We start from the raw sequence: 26,632 nt of genomic DNA, 5'->3' as shown, positions 1-26,632 counted from the left end.
CCAAAGTTGAAATTATAATACATCTATGGGTTTCCTCATTCTTTCACACCAGTCACACTGAAATAGAATATTAGATTTCCACAACTCATGACCACGCCATTTCCCTTGACATTGCTCCTTTCTCCTTCAATCGGCATGTTTAGTCACTGACTAAATCCTGTCAGTTCCGCCCCCTTCTCTCCATCCAAACCTCTACCACTCTGGTGCACTCACCATATCCCACACCTCAACTATTGCATCATCCTTCTTGTTGTCTCCCTGCCTCCAGCCTATCCCCTTTCCAGACCATACTTCACTCTGCTGCCCATAACATTTTCCTAAAAAAGTAAATCTATGCACGTCTTCCCATTCTTCATAACCCACCAATCGCTGCCATGCCATGCAGAAATTCCTCACGGTTGGTTTTAATTCAATCACCCTTCTCCCTCCTACTCATCCTTACTCCTCTCTCACTACAACCCAACTCATGCACTTCTCTCCTTTAACCCCAACGTACTCACTGTGCCTTGATCTCCTCTCTCTTGCCATCATCCCCTTGCTCCCACCCTTCTTGTTCCTCAAACTGCCCCCTCTGACATACCACCACTCTCCCCAACTCAAAGCCAGTCAAAGGTATTTATTGAGTGCTTACTGGGTGCAGAGCAGTACTAAGCGCTTGGGAGAGTACAGTATAACAATACATATACCCATTTCCTGCCCACAACCAGGTTATAATCTAGCCCTATTAAATTTAAAGCTCTATTAAAATCACTTCTAATTTCCCTGAATAATCTTTCATATCCTCCCCCTATTGTCCTTCCCTTGTGTGTCAACTACACACTTATCAGTGTTCCCCTTTAACCCTTTGATACTATCCCCAAAGCACTTAGCTACATTTCTTTATACTCTATTGCTTTCCCTACCTGTAATTTAATTTAATGTCTGTCTCCCTGGCTGGACTGAAAGGTCCCTGAGGTCAGGGAACCTGTCTACTACATAAATACCTTTGATTAATTGATTATTGATTGACAGATTAGTCCCACAGACAGCCCTTTTCAATTAAAAGTCAGGGAGCACTGTGGCTCTTTCCCAGGCTTCCATGAATATCTAAAAATTCAAGATAGTGGGCCTGCAATGACTAAGTCTTGGGCAATTTAAATATCAGGGAATACAAGTCATCATGGTCTAGTTTCTACCTTTGGAGGCTTTCACACTTTGTTTCAATAGTTATACAGCTCTTTATTTAACCATCGAATCCTCTCCTTTCACTATCTGTCTTAATAATAAGGGTTTCCCCTCCCCCTTAAGATTACAAGCATAAACAGGTAATAAAAAGCTGATTAACTGGCAATGCCTGCAAAGATAATCATCACATCAGTTTTTAATATCCTAGTGGAGTAGAAGATACAAGACAGCAATCAACATGGCTTTGTCCTCAGTAAATTGTGGCTGATGCACTCAATTGTTTTACGATATAACACACCATACAGAGAAAAGAGGAATCAAAAAAGTGTTCCCTTGCTGAACTTGAATGAAGTTTTCATTCATTCATTCAATAGTATTTATTGAGCGCTTACTATGTGCAGAGCACTGTACTAAGCGCTTGGGATGAACAAGTCGGCAACAGATAGAGACAGTCCCTGCCGTTTGACGGGCTTACAGTCTAATCGGGGGAGACGGACAGACAAGAACAATGGCAATAAACAGCGTCAAGGGGAAGAACATCTCGTAAAAACAATGGCAACTAAATAGAATCGAGGTGATGTACAATTCATTAACAAAATAAATAGGGTAACGAAAATATATACAGTTGAGCGGACGAGTACGGTGCTGTGGGGATGGGAAGGGAGAGGTGGAGGAGCAGAGGGAAAAGGGGAAAATGAGGCTTTAGCTGCGGAGAGGTGAAGGGGGGATGGCAGAGGGAGTAGAGGGGGAAGAGGAGCTCAGTCTGGGAACGCCTCTTGGAGGAGGTGATTTTTAAGTAGGGTTTTGAAGAGGGAAAGAGAATCAGTTTGGCGGAGGTGAGGAGGGAGGGCGTTCCAGGACCGCGGGAGGACGTGACCCGGGGGTCGACGGCGGGATAGGCGAGACCGAGGGACGGTGAGGAGGTGGGAGGCGGAGGAGCGGAGCGTGCGGGGTGGGCGGTAGAAAGAGAGAAGGGAGGAGAGGTAGGAAGGGGCAAGGTGATGGAGAGCCTTGAAGCCTAGAGTGAGGAGTTTTTGTTTGGAGCGGAGGTCGATAGGCAACCACTGGAGTTGTTTAAGAAGGGGAGTGACATGCCCAGATCGTTTCTGCAGGAAGATGAGCCGGGCAGCGGAGTGAAGAATAGACCGGAGCGGGGTGAGAGAGGAGGAAGGGAGGTCAGAGAGAAGGCTGACACAGTAGTCTAGCCGGGATATAACGAGAGCCCGTAATAGTAAGGTAGCCGTTTGGGTGGAGAGGAAAGGGCGGATCTTGGCGATATTGTAGAGGTGAAACCGGCAGGTCTTGGTAACGGATAGAATGTGTGGGGTGAACGAGAGGGACGAGTCAAGGATGACACCGAGTTCGCGGGCCCGAGAGACGGGAAGGATGGTCGTGCCATCCACGGTGATAGAGAAGTCTGGGAGAGGACCGGGTTTGGGAGGGAAGATGAGGAGCTCAATCTCGCTCATGTTGAGTTTTAGGTGGCGGGCCGACATCCAGGTGGAGACGTCCCGGAGGCAGGAGGAGATGCGAGCCTGAAGGGAGGGGGAGAGGACAGGGGCGGAGATGTAGATCTGCGTGTCATCTGCGTAGAGATGGTAGTCAAAGCCGTGAAAGCGGATGAGTTCACCGAGGGAGTGAGTGTAAATGGAGAACAGAAGAGGGCCAAGAACTGACCCTTGAGGAACTCCAACAGTTAAAGGATGGGAGGGGGAGGAGGCTCCAGCGAAGGAGACCGAGAATGATCGGCCAGAGAGGTAAGAGGAGAACCAGGAGAGGACAGAGTCCGTGAAGCCAAGGTGAGATAAGGTATGGAGGAGGAGGGGATGGTCGACAGTGTCAAAGGCAGCAGAGAGGTCAAGGAGGATCAGAATGGAGTAGGAGCCATTGGATTTGGCAAGAAGGAGGTCATGGGTGACCTTAGAGAGAGCAGTCTCGGTAGAGTGGAGGGGACGGAAGCCAGATTGGAGGGGGTCTAGGAGAGAATGGGAGTTAAGGAATTCTAGGCATCGATTGTAGATGACTCGTTCTAGGATTTTGGAAAGGAAGGGTAGTAGGGAGATAGGACGATAACTGGAGGGGGAAGTGGGGTCAAGCACGGGTTTTTTTAGGATGGGGGAGACGTGGGCATGTTTGAAGGCAGAGGGGAAGGAGCCCCTGGAGATTGAGTGGTTAAAAATAGAAGTTAAGGAAGGTAGGAGGGCAGGGGCGATGGTTTTAAGAAGGTGAGAGGGAATGGGGTCCGAGGCGCAGGTGGAGGGGGTGGCACTTGCGAGGAGGGAGGAGATCTCCTCTGAGGATACTGCAGGGAAGGATGGGAAAGTAGGGGAGGGGGTTGGTGGTGGGGAGGGGAGAGGCGGAGGGGTGACTTTGGGGAGCTCAGACCTGATCGTGTTGATTTTCGTGAGGAAATAGGTGGCCAGATCATTGGGGGTGAGAGATGGGGTAGGGGGAGGAACGGGGGCCTAAGGAGAGAGTTAAAGGTCTGGAACAATCGGCGGGGGTGACGGGCATGGGTGTCGATGAGGGAGGAGAAGAAGCTTTGCCTGGCGGAGGAGAGGGCAGAGTTAAGGCAGGAAAGGATAAATTTGAAGTGTGTGAGGTCGGCTTGGTGCTTGGACTTTCACCAGCAGCGCTCAGCAGCTCGAGCATAGGGGCGTAGGAGGCGGACGGAGGAGGTGATCCAGGGCTGTGGGTTAGTGGAGCGAGAGCGGCGGAGGGAAAGGGGGGCGAGAGAGTCGAGATGAGTAGAGAGGGTGGAGTTGAGAGCGGAGACCTGATCGTCGAGAGTGGGAAGAGAGGACAGGGCGGCAAGGTGAGGAGAGATGCTATTGGAAAGATGGATGGGATCGAGAGAGCGGAGGTCTCTGTGGGGCAGTAGCGAAGATTTGCAGGGGGAGGGAGTGTGAGAGATGAGGCAGGTGAGAAGGTTATGGTCAGAGAGAGGGATTTCAGAGTTGGTGAGGGAGGAGATAGTGCAGCGGTAGGAGATGACGAGATCGAGGGTGTGACCGAGTCGGTGAGTGGGCGCGGTATGGTGGAGGAGGAGGTCGGCAGAGTCGAGGAGGGATAGCAGGCGGGCGGCAGAGGAGTCGTCGGGTACATCCGTATGGATGTTGAAGTCTCCAAGGATCAGAGTGGGCAGAGAGAAGGAGTTTTCTGTCATTCATTACACTCGCATTAACAAGTTAGGAGGTTAAAATCTTGAATGTACAACAGTTAGAGGGTGAAACTAATGGTCAGAGAGTCACACAAACAATAGTTACCAGTGGTTTGGTGACAGGCTGGAGGGTCAGGGAATAATAATAATGATAATAAACATAATTGTTAGACACTTACTACAGGCACTGACATGCTAGGGTAGATACACGCGTATCAGAAACAGTCCCTGTCTCACATGGGACTTGGAGGTTAAGGAGGTGGCATTTATCAATCAATGGTATTTACTGAGTGCTTACTAAATGCAGAATACGGTACTAAGCATTTAGGAAGGAAAGTACAATACAACAGAACTGATATATACAATCTCTCCCCACCAGGAGCATAGAGCCTGGGGGGGGGGACAGACATCAAAATTGCAGACAAGGAGAAATGACAGACTATGGATACAACGATAATCCCTGTTTTACAGATGAGGAAACTGAGGCACAGAGAGTCAAGTAACGTGTCCAAGGTCACACAGCAGGCAAGAGGAAAAGCCGAGATGCAAACTCAGGTCTCCTGACTTTCAATCCATTCTCTCAACACTAGGCCGTGCTGTTTCTCAAGTCCATCATGCAGCAATCAGGACTAAGGTTGATATTATTTAATACCTCTATTAAAGACCAAGACAATAGACAATATCTTTGCAGATGATATTAAGTGGATTCAAATTGAAAATCATAACCTCAACATTAAAAAGTCTCGGAAACTGCGCGAAGTTCAACAGGAGCTTTTTGTAAAATCAATTTCAAACTGATTCAAAGAAAAATCAACCTTGTAAACAAAGCTGGTATCTAAAATTGGTATGAAATATGAACATAAATGGGCCCTACATTTAGTTTACTCTGTGCTAAAAATGTATCCTAATTTACAGGAGGAAGTCATTAACCATGAATTGAAACCGAAAATAAGAATCAAATTGAACTAACCCCAGTGGTCAAATACTAATCAAATAATGTTATAAAGCACTCACTTATCCGTGATGCAAAGCAGGTATAAGGATACATAATTTATTGAAAATTCATCCAAAATATGGTTTTGTACTTAGAACCAAATAAAAAAAATTACCACTCTCTACCCACCCACTACATAAATCTCATAATTTTAGCATCCCAGAGGCAACCATTTCCAGTCATAATAATGAAAGATTCCCACTGCAGAAGACTGCCTTGGATGGAACACCACACACCTACAGTTGGTTTCTGGTTTATTTTCTGGTATTTATAAAGCATTTACTATAGGTCAGGCACTGTACTGAGCGCTGGAGCAGATACAAGATGATCAGGTCAGTGAGTTCCTGTCCCACAGGAGAGAGGATTCAATCTCAATTGTACAGATGAGGTAAATGAGGCACAGAGGAGTTAAGTGACTTGCCCAAGATCACACAGCAGGCTGGGATTAGAACCCAGGTTCTCTTACTCCCACGCCTATGCTCCTTCCACAGGCCACCATGGCTTCCCTGTGGCATGGTATTTTGGTGTAGTTGAGTTCCACAGAAGGTTCCAGGCAACGGTGATGACTATGCCCTCATCAGTATGGGAAGAAAAGGTTGAAACACGTATCGGCCAAACAAATGTTCATGGAAAGGACTTCCTGAATCTTCAGTTAAATCTACGGAAGCTTTTTTTTTAGAGTTTCTAAATTTGGCTCTTAAAAGGATGTAGCATACACTAGCTGCTCCTACATCCTTTTGCATGGAACCGCCGCTAAATTTCAAGAGCTGGAAGAAATGACAGATCAATTGGGAAGGCTGGGAAAAGAAGCAACAAAGAAAATTACAACTTTCAGACTCAAATTGAAGCACTAATTAGGGACAATAAACAACTAAGAAGATGTAGAATTTGGTGCATATGCCCTAAGCATTATAATTTAAGTTCAGTAAAAGAGTTTGAAAGATTAACACTATTAGAAGAAATTCTAAATTGTTTAAACAAAATTTTAAAGAACTCTTTAAAGTCAGAGAAAGGTTTTCTGCGTAAAGTCAAAAGCTTTTTCTTCCTCTTATTCGGAGACACCCAAATCTAACTGTTTGATGTTACAGTAATTGAAGACACTCTTCCTAAAGTCAGAGGGGAAACAGTTTTGAAATAGCAAATGCAAAATACATTAGGAACCTTACTTAGAGCAATTTCACTTTAAATTGCCTGGAATTAAACAGTTCTTGATAACCAAAGGAATACTATGTTATCTCAAATGAGAAAAAGGAAATGCTCCAAGCTCCAACATGGAGGAGGAGACAACAAACGCGGATATGGTCTTGGTGCCCGCGTATCACTTTACAATTACTGAAAGGGATGCATATTCATTTTTGTTCAGTTTTGTCTAGTCAACAACAGTCCAGACAGCTACCAAGGTCAATGCCCTGTTTAAGTTTCCTTGTTTAGCCCTCTGAGCCACTGGCCCCACATTTCACAACCGAGGATTCTAAGGGTCTCCCATGAAAAGCAAGAGGCACGGATGTTACTTGCTTGCAATTAGTTCCTTAATTTCTGAGCTGATTTTATGAAACTGCCTTCAATCAATAGTATTTACTGAGCACCTACTCTGTGCAGAGCACTGTACTAGACATTTGGAAGAGTACAATTAAATTAATGGACTTGATTCCTGCTCCCAAAGAGTTTAGACCCCAGCACAGGAAGGAGACACTAAAAAAAAAAAATCATAGGTAGGAGGGAGTCACAGAGTATAAGGATATGAATGTTAGAAGCCACGTGGCCTAGTGGAAAGACAACGGGCCTGGGAGTTTGAGGACCTGGGTCTTAATCCAACTCCAACATTTATCTACTGTGTGACCTTAGGCAAGTCACTTAACCTATCTGTGCCTCAGTTACCTCATCTGTAAAATGGGGATTAAGACTGTGAGGTCCATGGGGCACGTGGACTGTGTCCAACCTGATTATCTTCTATCTACTCCAGTGCTTAATAAACAGTATCTAGCACATAGTAAACACTTAACAAATAAAAGCTCTAAGGGAAGAGGAAGGGTGAATACCCAGGTGCTAAGGTGACATAGGAATGTTGAAGTGGTAGCTGGGGGCAGGGGAGGGTGGAGCGGGAAGAGAAAAGAGGGGGATTCAGGGTAGGGCTATAAGAGGTTTCGGGAGGAGATGTGACTTCAGAAGGGCTTTGAGGTCGGGGAGAGCAGTGATCTGCAGGTTGAGAAGAGGAGGAATTCAAGGAAGAAGGGAGGACACAAGCAAGAAGTTGTGGAATAAGAGATGGGAACAAGGATAATGAAAATAATAATAATAATAATGTTGGTATTTGTTAAGCACTTACTATGTGCAGAGCACTGTTCTAAGTGCTGGGGTAGATACAGGATAATCAGGTTGTCCCACTTGGGGCTCATAGTCTTAATCCCCATTTTACAGATGAGGTAACTGAGGCACAGAGAGGTTAAGTGACTTGCCACAGTCACACAACTGACAAGTGGCGGAGCCAGGATTCAAACCCATGACCTCTGACTCCCAAGCCTGGGCTCTTTCCACGAGAAGCAGCGTGGCGCAGTGGAAAGAACCCGGGCTTGGGAGTCAGAGGTCACGGGTTCGAATCCCAGCTCTGCCACTTGGCAGCTGTGTGACTGTGGGCGAGTCACTTCACTTCTCTGTGCCTCAGTTACCTCATCTGTAAAATGGGGATTAAGACTGTGAGCCTCACGAGGGACAACCTGATTACCCTGTGTCTACCCCAGCGCTTAGAACAGTGCTCTGCACATAGTAAGCACTTAAACAAATACCAACATTATTATGAGCCACACTGCTTCTCTAGTGAAAAGTGTGAGCAAGGACGGAGTGGGAGAAGAGAATGGGAGAAGGAAGACTAAATGCTGCTTAATGCTAGTAGTCAGATACTTCTGCTTCATTCAGATAAGAACAAGCAACCACTGGAGGTTTTTAAGAAATGAGGAGACGTAAACAGTTCAATATTTTAGAAAAAACAATCCATACAGCATGGTAAATTATGAACGAAAAAAGACTGGAAGCACGAAGATCTGAGAGGAGGCTGAGACAGTACTCAATCGTATTTACTGAGTGCTTACTATGTGCAGAGCACTGTACTAAGCACTTGGAAGAATAAAAACTAACACTGCAACACATTCCCCGCCCACAAGGAGTTTACTAGATGAGTTTAGAGGGGACAGACATTAATACAAATGAAACAAATTACGGATATGTACATAAGTGCTGTGGGGCTAAGGTGGGGGTGGTGAATAAAGGGAGTAAGATCAGGGCAACGGAGAGAGAGCGGGAGAAAAGGAAATGAGAGCTTAGTCAGAGAAAGCCTCTTGGAGGAGATGTATCCTCAATACATGAAGGTACTCTCCCTATGAAGGAGGGAAGAGTAATTGTCTATCAGATATGACAAGGGAGGCCAGAAGCAGGATGTGGGCATGAGGTCAGGGGCGAGATGGATGAGACTGAGGTACAGTGAGTAGGTTGGCATTAGAGGAACAAAATGTGCGGACTGGATGGTAGTAGGAGAGTAGTGAAGTGAGGTAGGAGTGGGCAAGGGGATTCAACTCGGGACATGGCTTCTTTGCCTTGTCAGCTAAATACAGACATCTTTTTTCATTGTTTACATTAATAGTTGTAGAGGCTCTTTAATCTTGATGAAACTTCTGGAATGCTGTCATGGAATTCCTTGCATATGCCATAATTTTCCAGGAGCTTGACATTGAAGCAATTTGGTTGCCAATTCAGACACAGCATACTACTGGTGAGAATTTTGAGAATACCAAGAAGCGGCTAGTCTACTATTCTGTCTCTCACATCACCACCCCTATCCACGCTTCATTCATATCCCTCTCCTGCAGAATGAGATAAATGCTGAAATATCATTCAGATGTTTGCACTTATCCAGGTTTCACTCATTGAGCCGGTGGAAGAGAGTGTGGGTATTTATGAAATGATGTTGCTGCACTCCGAGTAAACTGTTACTTTGCAGCTTTCCAAATCCCCTGCAGTTCAATAACGTTTTCTTTCTACGATTCAGAAATCTGTTAGTTAAAATACCCCGGGGTTGATTAGTCTGCCAGCTGCTAGCACCACTGGATCAATCAGCCCAGACCACACAGAAGCTTTCTTTCCACCTGATCAATCTTTGTTTTTGTGGAAGAATACATGTTGATGATCATGGTAAGAGCCTTTTTTTTCAGAAGTGAACATACCTTGCAAATGAAATTTAAGAAACCTGACACTCCAGATGCTCTATTTGCAAGCTCGACACTTAAAAATTGTCATTTTAAAAGTGAGACATCTCTTCAGAGAAAGCATCATCCAGAACTTTTCAGTTTGTGAGGAAAACTAATTTTCAGTGTCATTAATGGTCTGTGGCAGGCTAGTTATTTCCTTACTATCAAATGATGTCCCAAAGGAGTTTTACATTCAGAACAGAAAATCACAGTCAGTACAAAATGGACTTGGCTGGATGAAGAAGGGAATTTTGGGTGAGCACAGTCTCAGACACTCAAAATTGCCCACAGTTCTGCAGAGTAATACTGCTTCCTCTTCAGCAACACCTTATACATAGGATTTAGCTGCCTTCCTGCAAAGGATTTTTGTTGATGTATTCCACTAGGAATAACAAATATGCTTGGCCTAGTGGCAAAAGCACAGGCTTAGGAGTCAAAGGACATGGGTTCTAATCCCCGCTCCACCACTTGACGGCTGGGTGACCTTGGGCAAGTCATTTCACTTCTCTATACCTCAGTTACTTCATCTGTAAAAAGAGAATTAAAGACTCTGAGCCCTATGTGGGACAAGAACTGTGTCCAACCTGATTACCTTGTATTTACCCCAGCGCTTAGAACACTGCTTGGCACATAAGAGCTAAAAAATCATAATCATTATTATTACTTTTCCAGTATTATTACAGGTTTTTAACCATATGTGAGAAACAGCATGACCTACTAGACAGAGCACGGCCTGAAAGTCAGAAGGACCTGAGTTTTAATCTCTGCTGTGGGACCTTGGGCAAATCACTTAACTTCTCTGGGCCTCAGCTGTCTCATCTATAAAATGGAGATTAAGACTGTGAGCCCCATGTGTGATTATGGACTGTGCCATATCTGATTAGCTTCCATTTATGCCAGCACTTAGTACAGTGTCTGGCACAGAGTAAGCATTTAAACACCATAAAAAAAAGAAAAATACACACATTCTCACCCAATCTTCCTGTCCAACAGCATATACCGCAAGAACGCTGGCTGAAGTAGGGGTGCGTTCTTTAGCCATGGAACAAAATATCTGCTAAAAGACCTCAGGCCAACTACCTTGCCAGATGGATGAATCCATTCAGACCTCCTATAAGGTTTTTTTTCCTCTTGATCAATCTTCATTGACTGTAAACTCCTTGAGCACAGAGACAGTGTCTTCCAATTGTATTGTTCTCTCCCCAACACTTAGTACGGTGTCTTGCCCGCAAGTATTCAATAAATAACATTGATTAAGCAATTGTTATTGTGAAGACGTGTTTTGGTTACTATGCCTTTGGTCACTTCACCCAGAGTTTGTTAGATTTAAGGCATTTGCAACTGTCATTCATTTTGTTAGCATCTCTACTAATAACCCAGTATCTGAGAATCAGTGGGTGGAGTGAATCTGAAATTGGCAGAAAATGAAAGAAGGGTATTAACTTGTATCTATCCCAGCACTTAATATAGTGCCTGGCACATAGTAAGCACTTAACAAAAACAATAAAAAATAGAGTGAGCTTGGCAAAGAAATTTGGTATGTTATATATGCAATATTATGCTTAGACGAAATGAAATTAAAATTTACCTTTCTACAAATAGAGTCCCTGTGTTCTCTCCTCACGACCTGGGAAGTTTGAGTAAATTGTTGCTTAGTTCTGCAGGCTGCCCTCAAGGAGAAGACCAGGGATAGCCTTAGCACCCAAAGAGGCACAGCAATAATGATAATATTAACAATAATAACAATAATAGCATTGGGCCAAGCATTGTATTAACTGACCCTCAAGGGTCAGTTCTTGGCCCTCTTCTGTTCTCCATTTACACTCACTCCCTCGGTGAACTCATCCGCTCTCACGGCTTTGACTACCATCTCTACGCAGATGACACGCAGATCTACATCTCCGCCCCTGTCCTCTCCCCCTCCCTTCAGGCTCGCATCTCCTCCTGCCTCCGGGACGTCTCCACCTGGATGTCGGCCCGCCACCTAAAACTCAACATGAGCGAGACTGAGCTCCTCATCTTCCCTCCCAAACCCGGTCCTCTCCCAGACTTCTCTATCACCGTGGATGGCACGACCATCCTTCCCGTCTCTCGGGCCCGCGATCTCGGTGTCATCCTTGACTCGTCCCTCTCCTTCACCCCACACATCCTATCCGTTACCAAGACCTGCCGGTTTCACCTCTACAATATCGCCAAGATCCGCCCTTTCCTCTCCACCCAAACGGCTACCTTACTATTACGGGCTCTCGTTATATCCCGGCTAGACTACTGTGTCAGCCTTCTCTCTGACCTCCCTTCCTCCTCTCTCACCCCGCTCCGGTCTATTCTTCACTCCGCTGCCCGGCTCATCTTCCTGCAGAAACGATCTGGGCATGTCACTCCCCTTCTTAGACAACTCCAGTGGTTGCCTATCGACCTCCGCTCCAAACAAAAACTCCTCACTCTAGGCTTCAAGGCTCTCCATCACCTTGCCCCTTCCTACCTCTCCTCCCTTCTCTCTTTCTACCACCCACCCCGCACGCTCCGCTCCTCTGCCGCCCACCTCCTCACCGTCCCTCGGTCTCGCCTATCCCGCCGTCGACCCCTGGGTCACGTCCTCCCGCGGTCCTGGAACGCCCTCCCTCCTCACCTCCGCCAAACCGATTCTCTTTCCCTCTTCAAAACCCTACTTAAAAATCACCGCCTCCAAGAGGCGTTCCCAGACTGAGCTCCTCGTCCCCCTCTACTCCCTCTGCCATCCCCCCTTTACCTCTCCGCAGCTAAAGCCTCATTTTCCCCTTTTCCCTCTGCTCCTCCACCTCTCCCTTCCCATCCTCACAGCACTGTACTTGTCCGCTCAACTGTATATATTTTCGTTACCCTATTTATTTTGTTAATGAATTGTACATCACCTCGATTCTATTTAGTTGCCATTGTTTTTACGAGATGTTCTTCCCCTTGACGCTGTTTAGTGCCATTGTTCTTGTCTGTCCGTCTCCCCCGATTAGACTGTAAGCCCGTCAAACGGCAGGGACCGTCTCTATCTGTTGCCGACTTGTTCATCCCAAGCGCTTAGTACAGTGCTCTGCACATAGTAAGCGCTCAATAAATACTATTGAATGAATGAATGAATTGTATTAAGCACTGGAGTAGATACAAGATAATCAAGTCAGATCCTGTCCTTGTCCCACATGGGGCTCACAGCTTAAGTAGGAGGGAAAATAGGTACTAAATCTCCATTCTATATTCTAAAGGCACAGAGAAATTAAATGACTTTCTCAAGGTCATACAACAGGGAAGTAGCTCATCCACAGAGAAAGGAAAGCAGATGTCACAAAAGAAAGAATTCTGGAACAGCACCCTCACTCCAAGAAATAAAAATGTAGGCTCACAGTCTCTTCATGAAGTAGGAAAAAAATGCTTCCAGTGCCTTAGCTAAGATTCCTGTGGCTGAGTTGAGATGACTTTATTCATAGGATAATGCACTAGAGTTAGGGAACAGTATTAACTGAAATGAATCTGAAAGCAGTATCATAAGGCATAGAGAACAGAGATGTCAAGTAGTTGGGGCAATAAAGTAGAATGTCATGGAAGTGCAGTTGAATTTTAAAGGTGACTGGAAAATGTGGGGGAAAAAAATACCAGCATAAGTCCTTTTAGCAGGAGGGTAGCAGTTAATAATGTTGGTATTTGTTAAGCACTTACTATGTGCAGAGCACTGTTCTAAGCTCTGGGGTAGATAAAGGGTAATCAGATTGTCCCACGTGAGGCTCACAGTCTTAATCCCCATTTTATAGATGAGGTAACAGAGGCACAGAGAAGTTAAGTGACTTGCCCACAGTCACACAGCTGACAAGTGGCAGAGCGGGGATTCGAACCCATGACCTCTGACTCCCAAGCCCAGGCTCTTTCCACTGAGGCACGCTGCGGTTCCCACCTTACCATTACAACCTAACTTATCCCGTCTGTCCTCCAAAATGTGATTATGGTACTTGCTCCTCCTTTAAACCAGTTCAACTCTGGATTTGTCTTCAGAAAGACATCTCACCTTATAGCAGAACATAGTTAGTCTCACCCTTGCAGACCATAGTATGGTAATGCCATAATTAGCATGAATACAATGTGTTGCATCTGTTAAGTACCTATTCTGAGATAAGCACTTCAGAAAGAGCCATTCCCAACTATTCTTTCCCCTGTCTTAGTACAGTGTTCTGCACACAGTAAGCATTTACTAAGCACTATTACTACTATTCTACTAGTAGTAAATAGTAGGAGTATTAGTAGTAATTAGGACAGGTCTGTCCTAACTCCATGCCACAACCTGGATGATTACCCTGTTGCAACCACCCTTGTAAAATTTTTATACTGCTTCTATACTCATGTTTCTTTATTCCCTATATCATGCCTTTTGCAACCATCCCTTTACAATGTTTATAGCTTCTATACTCTTCTTAATACCCAGAAATAAAAACATTATTAAAAATTTACAAATTATTTTCTTGTCAAAAACTGTCACATAAATATTCCCATTTCCAGTGCTTTTACTTCTAACAAATGTTTAGTCTCTGAAGGTTAAGACACCAGCAAAAGTCTTGTTGTAAGGAAATTCCAACTGGGGAATAAAGACAAATACCATAGCACGGGGCTAGCCACTTACTGCAAACTCACAGTGGTACTTAACTCTGACACCAGCAAGGTTCTTGAGTAAAAGCGGAATGTTTATTACTCGGTATATTCATTTTGAGACTGCTTTAGATTGTGGGTTTTTTTGTTTTTTGTTATTTTTTTTTCATTTTAAAGAAAAAGAAAGGGAGAGGAAAGGAGCAGAGTTATTGTTTTTCTTACCTGAAGTCTTGTGTTCATTTCCAAAAAGTAAAAATTCTTCTTTGAATCCACAAGGAATTCAACGGTTCCTGCAGAGGAATATTTTACGGCTTTGGCAAGAGCGACTGCTTGTTCTCCCATGGCTTTGCGAGTCTTGGGGTCCAAAAAAGTGCTACAAATACAGAAACAATACCTTGCTCCAGTTAGAAAAACATTACAGAAACTTAACTTTTACTTAAAGTATGTCTAAGATAAAGCGAGAAGCTTGCCCAAATATATCAGCTTTGTTAAATTCTGATAGTTGCTCCCTTTATGTTTTATAAAACAGAGTTCGGTTAACTGTAGAATTAATTCCTCAATTACACATACTACCCTGAGGCTGAGTCTTTTGGAAAATTCAAAACTGCCTTTCAATAGCAAAAATGCCTAAATGTACATCATCCACATTCCCTTTATCATTTAGAATGAAAAGAATGAATACACAATCTGGATAATCAGCAAGTAGAGTAATACATTTCTTAACGTTGCTAAGATAAAAGACTAAAATAGACAGCTACTACTGGTAGTAGCATTTATTAACCACCTGCTTGGTGCGGTGCACTGTTCTAGACGCTTAGTCATTCAAAATAAAGAATACTTTCCCTGCCCTCATGGAGTTTACATACATTATAAAGGGGGAGACAAACATAAAAGGAACAAAGGGAGGGAGGAAGGAATGAGACATACACAAATGAGTGTTAACGTGTGTAAATATATTCACAATGCCATATCAGTGAATATTCATAAGTAAATATCAGTGAAACTCTGCCTTTTGTCTTCTGACCTGATTATCTTGTCTTTAGCCTAATGTTTAATACAGTGCTTGCCATGTAGTAAGTGTGCAACAAATCCATGTAGTAAGTGTGCAACAAATACCAGAGTTATCTCCTTAAATTGTGAACCCCAAGTGGGAAAGGAACTGTGTTTAACCTGAATATCTTGTAACTATCCCAGCACATAGAACACACAGTAAGTGCTTGGTTAATACAATAATAGTAATAATAATAGATGCCTAAAGATTACAGATCCAAGGCCACATGTGATGCAGAAGGGAGGGCAAGTAAGGAAATGAAGGTTTGGTCAGGGAAGATCTCCTGGAGGAATGCAATTGTAGGAGGGCTTTCTCACTGTGGGCAGGGAATATGTCTGTTTATTGTTATATTGCACTTGTGAATTGAATGGAATGAATGAATGAATGAATGAATGAATGAATGAATGAATGAATGAATGAATGAACCAACGAATGAGCCAACGAACCAAAGAACCAACAAATGGTGGTCTCCAGGATATGATGGGAAAGGGAGTTCCAGGCCAGAGGGAGAACATGGGCTGGGGCAGTAGGGAGAGAGATTAGATCAAGATACAGATCAGAAAACAGGACCTTTGAGTCCCAGGCCTTTACCCTTTCCACTAGGCCAAGCTGCTTCCAGTGACACCCACGACTATTTCTGGTGGCCTTCTACTCTCCTTTATTAACTAGACCTTTTACTTTATTTTGCTTTTACTTTTTTAAATTAAAAATTTTATTTTACATTTAATTTAAAAAATTAAAAAGTGAAAAATCCTTTTCATTTTTACCTTTTCCCTGCCTTTGCCACCATTCTCCTTAGGTTTGCTACTGACACCAATAGACTTTCCTTAGCTCAATGAGATGTCCATAGATGAAGAATGAAAGACACACATAACCTATATTCCACATACATCTGTAACAACATCTGAGTCCATGAGAGTTGATTTCTACATTTTGATTTTTAATATTTCTAAGTAGGCAGCCTTGACTACCATGACAGTGGAGTCTCCCATCAAGGAACAGTTACAAGCTTTTGTACTGAGAGTCCTAAACTAAGGGTCTGCACGTAGGTACGGACATTTGGAGAAAGGGAGTTGCTAGACACGCAAGTTGAGGGAAGAATCTTCACTAAGACCCCTGATCTAGTGAAGGTGGGATTTAATAAAGGTTTTGAATGACAAAGGGGAGAACATGGGGAAGAGTTGAGGCATATGTGAAAGCAAAGAGGCATATGTGAAAGCAAAGATGGGTGGCATTTAATAAAGTTTTGAATGACTACGGGGATAGTTTGGGTGGATGTGAAAGGAAAGATGGCAGCCCAAAGCCTGGAGTGAAAAGAGGATAAAAAAGGGGAAGAGTGTAACTGTGTCTAACTGGAGTTGAGTGAAAGAAAAGGTGAGTCAGATCACTGTAAGTAAAGGAAGATTGGAAAAGGGCTTTGAAATCCAGAAGGAGGAAGCTGAGCCTAAAAAAGAAGGTTCATGATAATAATATTTGTTAAGCGCTTACTATGTGCCAAGCACTGTTCTATGCACTGGGGTAGATACAAGGTAATCCGGTTGTCCCACATGGGTGTCAGTCTTAATCCCCATTTTACAGATGAGGTAACTGAGGCAGAGAAGTTAAGTGACTTGCCCAAGGTCACACAGCAGACAAGTGGAAAAGCCTGGATTAGAACCCACGACCTCTTACTCCCAAGCCCGTGCTCTTGCCACTACGCCATGCTGCTTCTCAGGTTTATGGGGAGGCAGTGGATATCTTCAAAGGTAAAGCAACTTGGTTTTTCAGACGGCCAACTGACCAGACAACTAAAGACTCAGAATTTAAAAGTAAGTACGGGATGGAAAATAGTATCTTGGAGTTAGTACAAAAGATGACAAAGCAATGAGAATAATTCAGGTAACAGATGGACAAGAAAAACAAAGAGTGACTAAGACAAAGCCTTAGGGAAATACCAGTTATTCAGAAGAAAAATGACAAGTACGGACCATTTAAAGGGAAAAAAAATCAAAGGAGCAGTCAAAACGGCAAAAACCAAATGAGGAACAGATAGAACCTTAAAAACTTGAATTCAGAAATAGATGTCAGTAGAAGGGGACAAGCAATAACACTAAAGGCAGCAGAGAGGTCAAGGAGAATTACAATAAGGCACTGGGCTATGGATTTAGCCAAAAGGAGGTCACTGGAGACCTCGTTAATTATTGTTTATGTTGAGTAGTGCCAGCACAGGCCTGATTCAGGAGGGGGTCAAGGAAAATTTTGCAAAAGTGGTTTGAAACAGCATGGGAAGGAGAGAGACATGGTAGTAGCTTGAAAGGAAGAAGCAAAGTCTGGGGGCGGTTTATTCCTTCTCACTTCAGGTAGACCTCAGCTTGCTTAAGAGCTAAAGGAAGGAGTCAGATCTGAATGAAAAGAAGAAAGGTAAGCTTAAGGAGAAAAAAGAACACGAGCAAGTAGAAGGCTGTAAGTTCATAAAAAGCAAGTGGAAATCATATGGTCTAAAGAGCAGGTGGCACAGTTTAAAAGCAGGAATGACAATCTGTACCCGAAACAGGAGAGGAGGAATGGAGGAAATGGGATTGATTGAAAAGATTGAAAAGTTTGACAGTGCCTGGAAAAGTTAAAAGTTAATAATAATAATAATTACAGTAATTATTAAGCACTTACTATGTACCAAACACTATTCTACAAGGTAAGCAGGTTGGACACCATCCCTGTCCCACATGGGGCTCACAGTCTCAATCCTCGTTTTACAGAAGAGGTAACTGAGGCACGGTGAAGTTAAGTGACTTGCCCGAAGTCACACAGCAGACAAGTGACAGAACCAGAATTAGAACCCACAACCTCTGAATCCCAAGCCATGCTCTTTCCACTAAACTATGCTGCTTCTCTACTCTCTAATTTCTACATAACAAAAACGACAACCCTTTTTAACTTTAAAGATGCATATTTTAAATCTTAAATATTGATGTCAGCCACTACTCCTCAAGTGGCTATCATTCATTATGGTTACTTGTCCTGAGGCAGAGAGGAATGGAATTTTTCTAGAGGCCCAGATAAAGAAGACTAAAAATTTACTAACTCAACAAACACAATGGGCACTCTTCTTCCCTAAATGTCAGATTCCATTGGGAAGGTAGGCTTGTACAAATGAACAACTGAAGCACATTTTTTCACTTCTTAGACTGCTGATATGCAAAATGGCTACTTATACTTGGGAAAGCAAGTCCACTTCCATTCCAAATAAGACTAAACAAATGTTTTTATTTGACATTGGAAACCAAAAAGCAGCAAGCAAATATTTTTGTTTGCTATGTGGAGGAGCCAAACAAAAGTAAACAAATATTTTAAAACTATTCCCCAGTGGAATCAGCTTGGGACTGGGAGACATACAACAAAATAGTCTACAGTTAATCGAAAAATTGTACTCGTGGCATGCTATAGTGCCGGCCAGAATTTTGACCAATACACTTGGGGTTTGCTTTTACTAGTAGTCTTTCAAATACTAAGGCATGAACTGTGACAAGACAATTGACGCTGTTTATTGCCATTGTTCTTGTCTGTCCATCTCCCCCGATTAGACTGTAAGCCCGTCAAACGGCAGGGACTGTCTCTATCTGTTGCCGACTTGTTCATCCCAAGCGCTTAGTACAGTGCTCTGCACATAGTAAGCGCTCAATAAATACTATTGAATAAATACTATTGAATTATGACCTTAAAAAAAAGTATTAATGTCTACTGCATCACGTGACAAAATTAAACTTGCTGAAGAGCAAAATCAGGATGAATTTGACTGGACATGTTTCATTAGGTGATAAACTTATTTAAATATCAACGTATTATGATATTAAGGAAATAGTAGATAAAAATTGAACTCTCAAAAGAAACAATCTATTGATTTTCCTGAGTGCTTACTGTGTGCTGAGCACTGAACTACTTAAGCAGTTGGGAAAGTATAATACAGAGTTGATAGCCTTGTTACCTGCCCACAGTAAGCATACAATCTAGAGGGGGTAACAGAATGGAGAGGTAATGGATTAATGCAGCTAACCTCTTCTAAAGTGTAGAATCCTCCTTGAATAGCAAGCAAATCAGTATACAATCAAACCATACTGATTCAGCCTTCAGTATATCAGAATTATTTTCCTGATTTAGACAGGAATTTATCCAATCAATCAATAGTATTTATTGAGCACTTAATATGGGCAGAGCACTGTACTAAAGTGCTTGAGAGAGTACAACAGAATTAGAAGATGTGATCTCTGTCCTCAGGAGTTAGCGGTCAGGTAGGGAAGGCAGACAAACTGCAATACAAATGAGACGAACGAATAAAATACTACAAGTCACACAAATGTGATGGACTGCAGACCAGAGGCTCTTTGTGGGTGGGGATCTTGCCCTCCAACTCTGTTGAATTTTCCCAAGTATAGCTCACCGTGCTATACGCACAGTAACTGCTCAATAAAGACCACTGACTGAGTGGTAACTGGGAAGGATATAGGTTGGGAAAATGGTAGTCAATGATGGTCTCCTGGAGGAGATGAGTTCAACAGCGCTTAGAACACTGCTCGGCACATAGTAAACGCTTAACAAATACCATCATTATTATTATTATTATTAAAAGGGCTTTGAAGATGGTGAGAGGAGTCCTCCTCTGAAAGTCGGAGGGGAGGAAATGAGCAAGTGTTTGAAGTCAGGAGAGCCGAGCACAAGGCTCAGGCAGTCAGTCAATTGTATTTACTGAGCACTTACTGTTTGCAGAGATTCATTCAACAGTATTTACTGAGCGCTGACTATGTGCACAGCACTGTACTAAGTGCTTAGAATGTACAATTCGGCAACAGATAGAGAAAATCCCTGCCCAATGATGGGCTCACATTCTACGCTTGGGAATGTTCAATATAACAATAAACAGATACATTCCCTGCCCACAGCGAGAGCTTACAGTCTAGAGAGCGCAGACAGACATTAATATGAATAAATTACAAATAATGTTGGTATTTGTTAAACGCTTACTAAGTGCAGAGCACTGTTCTAAGCACTGGGGGAGATGCAGGGTTGTCCCACGTGAGGCTCACAGTTAATCCCCATTTTCCAGATGAGGTAACTGATGCACAGAGAAGTTAAGTGACTTGCCCACAGTCACACAGATGACAAGTGGAAGAGCTGAGAGTCAAACCCATGACCTCTGACTCCGAAGCCCAAGCTCTTTCCACTGAGCCACGCTGCTTCTGGTATTTGTTAAGCGCTTACTATGTACTAAGTGTTGCTCTAAGCGCTGGATATGTACATAACTGCTGTGGGGCTGGGAGGGGGGATGAATAAAGGGAGCAAGCCAGGGTAATACAGAAGGGAGTAGGAGAAGAGGAAAGCTTGAGAGGAATGGAGGGTTCTGGTGGGAGGAGAGAGTTGATAAGGTGGAAAAAGGTGGAGTTTTTGCTTAACGTGGACCAGAACAGGCAACCACAGAACTGCATTAAAGAAACCTGACTCAGGTATCAGAATAAAGTATGGACCGGATAAGGGAGAGTCTGGTGACGGAGAGACTAATGAGGAGGCTGATGGATAGGACAAGTACTGGACCAGGGTGGTGGTGGTTTGTATGGAAGGATCCAGGAAATGTAAACGAAACATAGGCAGGAGTTCAGGGTTGAATGAATGTTAAAGTTGAAAGAGGGCAAGAAGTCCAGGATAATACTAAGGTTACAGTCTGTATCCTTATGCTACAGGTTTTCTTTTTTGGGGTTTTCTTTTCAGTTTTCACGGTATTTGTTAAATGCTTACTATGTGCCAAGCACTGCATTAAGTGCCGGGGTAGATACAAGATAGTAGACAGAGCACAGCCCTATGAGTCAGAAGGACCTGGGTCCTAATCCCGGCTCCGCCACACGTCTGTTGTGTGATGCTGGGCAACTCAATTTATCTGGACCTCAGTTACCTCATCTGTAAAATGGGGATTAAGAATGTGAGCCCCATGTGGGGCAGGGACTGTGTCCAACCTGATTATCTTGTCTCTACACAGAAGCACCTAACAAACACCATTAATATTTTAGGGTAGACACAGTCCCTGTCCCAGAGGGCTCACAGTTTAAACCCCTATTTTATAAATGAAGTAACTCAGGCACAGAGAAGTTAAATGACTTGCCCAAGGTCACACAGCAGAAAGGTGGCAGAGCCAGGATTATAACCCAGGTCCTCTGACTCCCAAGCCTGTACTCTTTCCACTAGACCAAACTGCTTCTCTGTTGTGTATGGTTACATCATTCTTACATTCAGATTATGTAAAATGACATGGAATATTATTCTGATAGAATAATACTTAGATTAAAAAAATATGAATTCAATCAAGAGGAGACTGCTGATAAATCATGAAAGTACCTTTTGACTACCTTAGGAAAGTCAGCACATTATTATTATATTTCAGTCTGAACATTCCTCTTGGAGAATAAGAATTACTATTTTTCAAATGGACAAAAGGATAGTTATTCCCTTTTTTCAGTGGTGTCTTCCTAGGGTCTAAATATATATCTCAAGTTCTTTTCTCTCTTTGCTTTCACCTCCTGCTGCAGTTTAAGAATGGAACAGAGATGGCATACTGCTAAACTTGATCTCTACCATGTGGCTCAGCTTTATATTCTAAAGTGACTATATTATCTCCCCAATCAACCAGGTTAATTAACTGGTTTTTTTTATTTCCTTCTGCCATTTTACTTTCTCCCTAAGCCAATAAATTTTCTCCAATCTCCTCTCTAACCTGCCTCTCTTCAACCCCATTATGCCCTACTTGAAAAATATATATACATTTTAAACAAATCTCTACTTCTCCTCCACCTCCTGCTCTATTAGTCTTTTAACCAAGCAGTCCCTTCTTTAGTATGAGAGATTTTGGAAGATAAAAGAAAAGAAGGAAAAAATAAGATTTGACTGCTATAGTTGCATTATATTATTTTTGTCTTTTAAAAAAACCCTTCAAACCCTCAGTCCCAATGCTTCTAAATTGACTTTATAAAATCGACTTTTTATATAATTATTCTTTAAAGTACCTTTGTTTTTTGGCCAGTAGATCAACTTCGGTAGTTTGGGGGATGGCTAGGAAAAAAACTATTGATCAACAAATATTTATGAAGTGCTCCAGATGTGCTTTGGACATGGAAAGTGTGAAACAGCCAAAGGTGACCGAGCTCCCATAGAGGGAAGAGTAGTAGAATTTCAGTTGCCTGAATGACCTAACAGGCATCCCACAATGAGGAGCAATGTGGCTTAGTGGAAAGAGCATGAGCCAGGGAATCAGAAGGTTTGGGTTCTAATGCTGACTCTGTTTCTTGCCTAATGAGTGACACTGGACAAGTCCTTAATTCTCTGGACTTATGTTTCCTCAGCTGTAAGAATCAGTTAACCAAAATGGGAATTTAATACCTGTTCTTTCTCCTCTTTAGACTGAGAACCCCATGTGGGACAGAGACTGTGTCTGACCTAATTCTGACCTAATTATCTTGTACCTGCTCTAGGGTTCTAGTTCAGTGCTGGGCAATTATTACTCTGTCTGAGGACTCTCAGTCAGGCGTTGAGAAGCAGCATGGCCTAGAGGAGAGAGCATAGGCTGAGAATCAGAAGGATCTGCCTGCTGGGTGACCATAGCCAAGTCACAACCTCTCTGTGCTTCAGTTTCCAACCTTTACAATGAGAAATACCCGTTCTCCTTTCTCCTTAGATGGTGAGCTCCATATGGGCCACAGAATGTGTCTGACCTGATTATCTTGTATCTACCCCAATGCTTAGTACAATGCTTGGTACACAGTAAGTGCCTAGCAGAAAACACAATTATTATTACTATGATTATTAACTGGGGGTGGGAGTTGGGGAGTACTCATGGTCAATGGTGGAAAATGGCACTGTTGTTCTGAATAACTAAATGGGGAACTACAAAAAAAAATCCAGAAAATATGCTTATCTTCATCAGTTGCCTTTTAAAAACATAATGCTTCTTTCATAAGACTTTCAAAATATTCATTGTTATCTATTTTCCAACTTAGATGATGACATTCTACTGGCCAAACCTCCAGTGTGGTGAAATTTGAAGCCACGATTGGGAGTCCAAATACTAGGTGTCTGGGAAATTGGGAACCCTGAGCAAAGCAAAGGAATTTCCACTCCTCATTTCACCCAGCTCTGAAACTAAGTTTGCCACTTTTACTATAAGCTTCACAAAAGAACAGGGGTAAAAAGATGAAATTGTCACACTAGTATCGACCCAATGTTTCGACTGCACTTTTAGGGTTGTGCCTTAACTCTGATTCAATTTTTTTAAACAATTTACCTCCACCACTACTACTAACTGATTACACTTCTAAATGCTGGGATAACATGGATCAATTGAATCCAGTGGAAAAAATGAATGTGTCCATACATTCCTAGTTTATTTCCTTAATATTAATAATTAATTATTATTTTTAGTATATATGATGGATTTTTGGCAAAAATTAGTCATTGTTGCATTACTGTCTAGAAAATAACCTTTCAAGATTCTTAAATAAAATCTGGCTGTACCAGAAAGAAATCAGGTTCACGACAAAAGGGCTGAGTTCCTCATAAGATAGTTACATCAGAACCCAATTACCTCATCTGTAAAATGGGAAGAAAAACTGTGAGTTCCATGTGTGACATGGACTCTGTCCAACCTGAATAGCTTGTAGCTGTTCCAGGGTTTAGTACAGTTCCTGGTACATAGTAAAATGCTTCACAAATACCATTTTAAAAAATTACTCTCTGGGTTATTCAGATTTTTCTATACATTTAAACATTAACATATGAACATTTGACAGTAGCTTCAAAATGGGAACATTTCTGTTCAAATAATTTGGACATGTACTACTCTTTCAAAAATATAGTTAAAGAATTGATGCTTTAAAAGAACTGTGTCACTCTCGAGAGATTTTGCAAATAAGGTAGACCCATTTTCTTCACCATGAGAAAGGGGTAGAAGTTGCATTTTCTTCCCCCAAAACATTGACTGATGGTAGCTGAGAATGGGACAGTGAACACAGAATCTACCAGTGTTAGTGCAATCCAATGAGGGTCACTTTTCAGAAATCTGTAACCACACTTGACAAGTTTCTCGCCAACCAACACTTATCCTGCTAGAGATAACGCTAGCCCAAGGAATACTAAAAGGGAAGAGTCACAGAGGACTGGAGAAGAACCGAGCTCCCTATGTCAACAGATCTCCCTGACCGATCAGCCTCTCCTTCCTATAAAGCGCTCCCTGATCACTTACTTGTCTGTGTTTCTGCTTTCTACTTCTACTCCTCCTCCCATCAACCTTTCAATAGGACAGGTTGACTAATTTGGTTGGGTTTAAATATAACCAAAGGCCAAGTGATTAAACACTTATTAATTCACACAGACCGAAGTCCTTTCATATGTCTAGAGAAACTGTCCCTGCCCAAATGCTAGGAATGGTCCAGAGACCCATTAATGAGTACTGAAACTGTACTGAAACATTTATTGCAAATTAAGCAAGAAACAGGGTTTTAAGGAAAAGCTTTTGTATAAATCTGTCCTTAAATATTTTTTCCTCCAGGACCAACAGGTCTAGCTAAATGTTAAAAGGAAAGAACGGTGAAGAACTATGCAGTAACTAAGAATGCTATGGAATGGGAGTTGAGACTTAGGACAGTACTCTGGACACAAAGTACGCAATAAATACAACTGATTTTTTTTTTTTAGTGGTATCTGTTAAGCACTTACTATGTGCCAGGCACAGTAGTAAACCCCGAGCAAGTTCATTCAATTTGGTAAGAGGATCAGAATGGGAGATTTTGGTGTTGCTGCTAGAAGTTTTTTGGGAGATGGGATATAAGATTACATTGCCACCGGGCTTGCTGAAGCAATAGCCAACAATACTGAGTGAAAGCTTTCAACTTATGATGTGGTTTCAGTGTGTAAAGTGAATTTCAAACAGATCAAAGGAAACAAAAGAGCACAAAGTCTTTGCAAGTTTTTGGTAGTTAGAAAAAAAAATTAACTGCAGACCTCACGTACTAAGAACTCACAGCAAACGATCCCTGTGAGTACAAATTAGGAGTTTCCCTAATGTGTTTTAGCTACTGTTCATTAAAGCTGACATTTACCTTGGTGCTTCTTCAACCACCTTTTGATTTCTTCTTTGAATTGAGCACTCTCTTTCATTAAGCCACAAAGCATTTCCGTGCTTATCTCCCAAAACCTTAAAGAAAAAGGAATTTACATTTATGTTGCACACAGGCTGTGAAGATAACATTAAAGAGTCAACTTCATCTAAATAGAAGAATGTTTTCAAATTAATCAAAGTGGGGAATGACACCTCATAAGAAGAGGCAGAGTCTTCTTGAGCATTGACCTGGGAGTCAGGAGAGCCATGTTCTTGTCCTGGCTCCGTCACTCATCTGCAATTGAATGAATGAATGAATCTATGTGACCTTGGACAAGGCACTTGAATCTCTCTGGAACTCAGTTTCTTCATACCTGTTCTGCCTCTCTCAGTCTGGGAGCCCTATTTGTCCAATCTGATGATCATGTATTCCCAGTGGCGCTTAGCATGTAGGATGTGTTTATTAAATACCATCATTATTAATTTTTTACATTTCTAGATTCTTCAAAAATGGATTCATGAATTTAAGAGATGGAAAAATGTATGTGAAACAAGACCGCTCTTCCAAAAGATTAGATTATGCCTATCCTCTTTGCCAGAAATTGACTGTTCAAAAAATATCTGCCAACACCCTTTGTGGCAATCACAAGGAAAATATAAACCATGCCACTATTTACTAGGCTTTATATCTGGAACTAATATAATGCATTCTTTTTCATGATGGGTAATATGCGATTGATAGCATTTTTCTTATTATTTACTCTTAGGTAAGGGGCAAAAGCACCCTGGCTTCCAACATGACAATTACGATGATGATGGTGGAGCTTTCCATAAAGAACAACAGATAAAGCCTCCGTCCTGACACTTCAGGGCTGAGAACCTGTGAAAAAGAATCGACTTCAGTGCTAGTGGTTTGGGCAGTATCACTCACACAATCTCTTCCCTGCAAGGTATGTTCCCGCTGGGGCACAATAAGGGTAACATTCATTCATTCAATCATATTTAATGAGCGCTTACTGTGTGCAGAGCATTGTTCTAAGTGCTTGGGAGAGTATGATGCAACAATAAATAGACACATTCCCTGCCCACGACCATCAAGTCCACAGGCCAGCAGGGGTTCAACACACTGTGACAGGCACACAGATTTTTTTTAGTGGGCAGAACCTATTTACAGTCACACCAACATATCGCCTACTACAAAATGCAAATTCTTGTAAGTACTGACAAGTCAGATGTCAAATTTTTCATGCTAAAATAACTTCATATGCATTTTTCTCGGGTAACCTAAGCAACCAAAGCTTTGGCTTCCATTTCC

At 42.5% G+C, this 26,632-nt stretch overlaps 1 protein-coding gene across 4 annotated transcripts in view; it reads right to left on the bottom strand.

Moving 5' to 3' along the window:
* Positions 1-26,632, bottom strand: part of PCCA (propionyl-CoA carboxylase subunit alpha) — a 323,266-nt gene that overhangs the window by 173,985 nt on the left and 122,649 nt on the right. For all 4 annotated transcript variants that reach the window (XM_029073673.2, XM_029073672.2, XM_029073674.2 and 1 more), the window contains 2 exons: positions 25,319-25,413; positions 14,381-14,531 (listed from right to left, as the gene is read on the bottom strand). In XM_029073673.2, coding sequence (XP_028929506.1) covers positions 14,381-14,531; positions 25,319-25,413 — 246 coding nt within the window. The remainder of the gene's footprint in view (positions 1-14,380; positions 14,532-25,318; positions 25,414-26,632) is intronic.

Source organism: Ornithorhynchus anatinus, chromosome 10, assembly GCF_004115215.2.
Source record: "Ornithorhynchus anatinus isolate Pmale09 chromosome 10, mOrnAna1.pri.v4, whole genome shotgun sequence".
NCBI classification, from domain to species: domain Eukaryota; kingdom Metazoa; phylum Chordata; class Mammalia; order Monotremata; family Ornithorhynchidae; genus Ornithorhynchus; species Ornithorhynchus anatinus.
The sequence above is the reverse complement of the archived record's forward strand: the minus strand, read 5'-3'. Positions and strand labels throughout refer to the sequence as shown.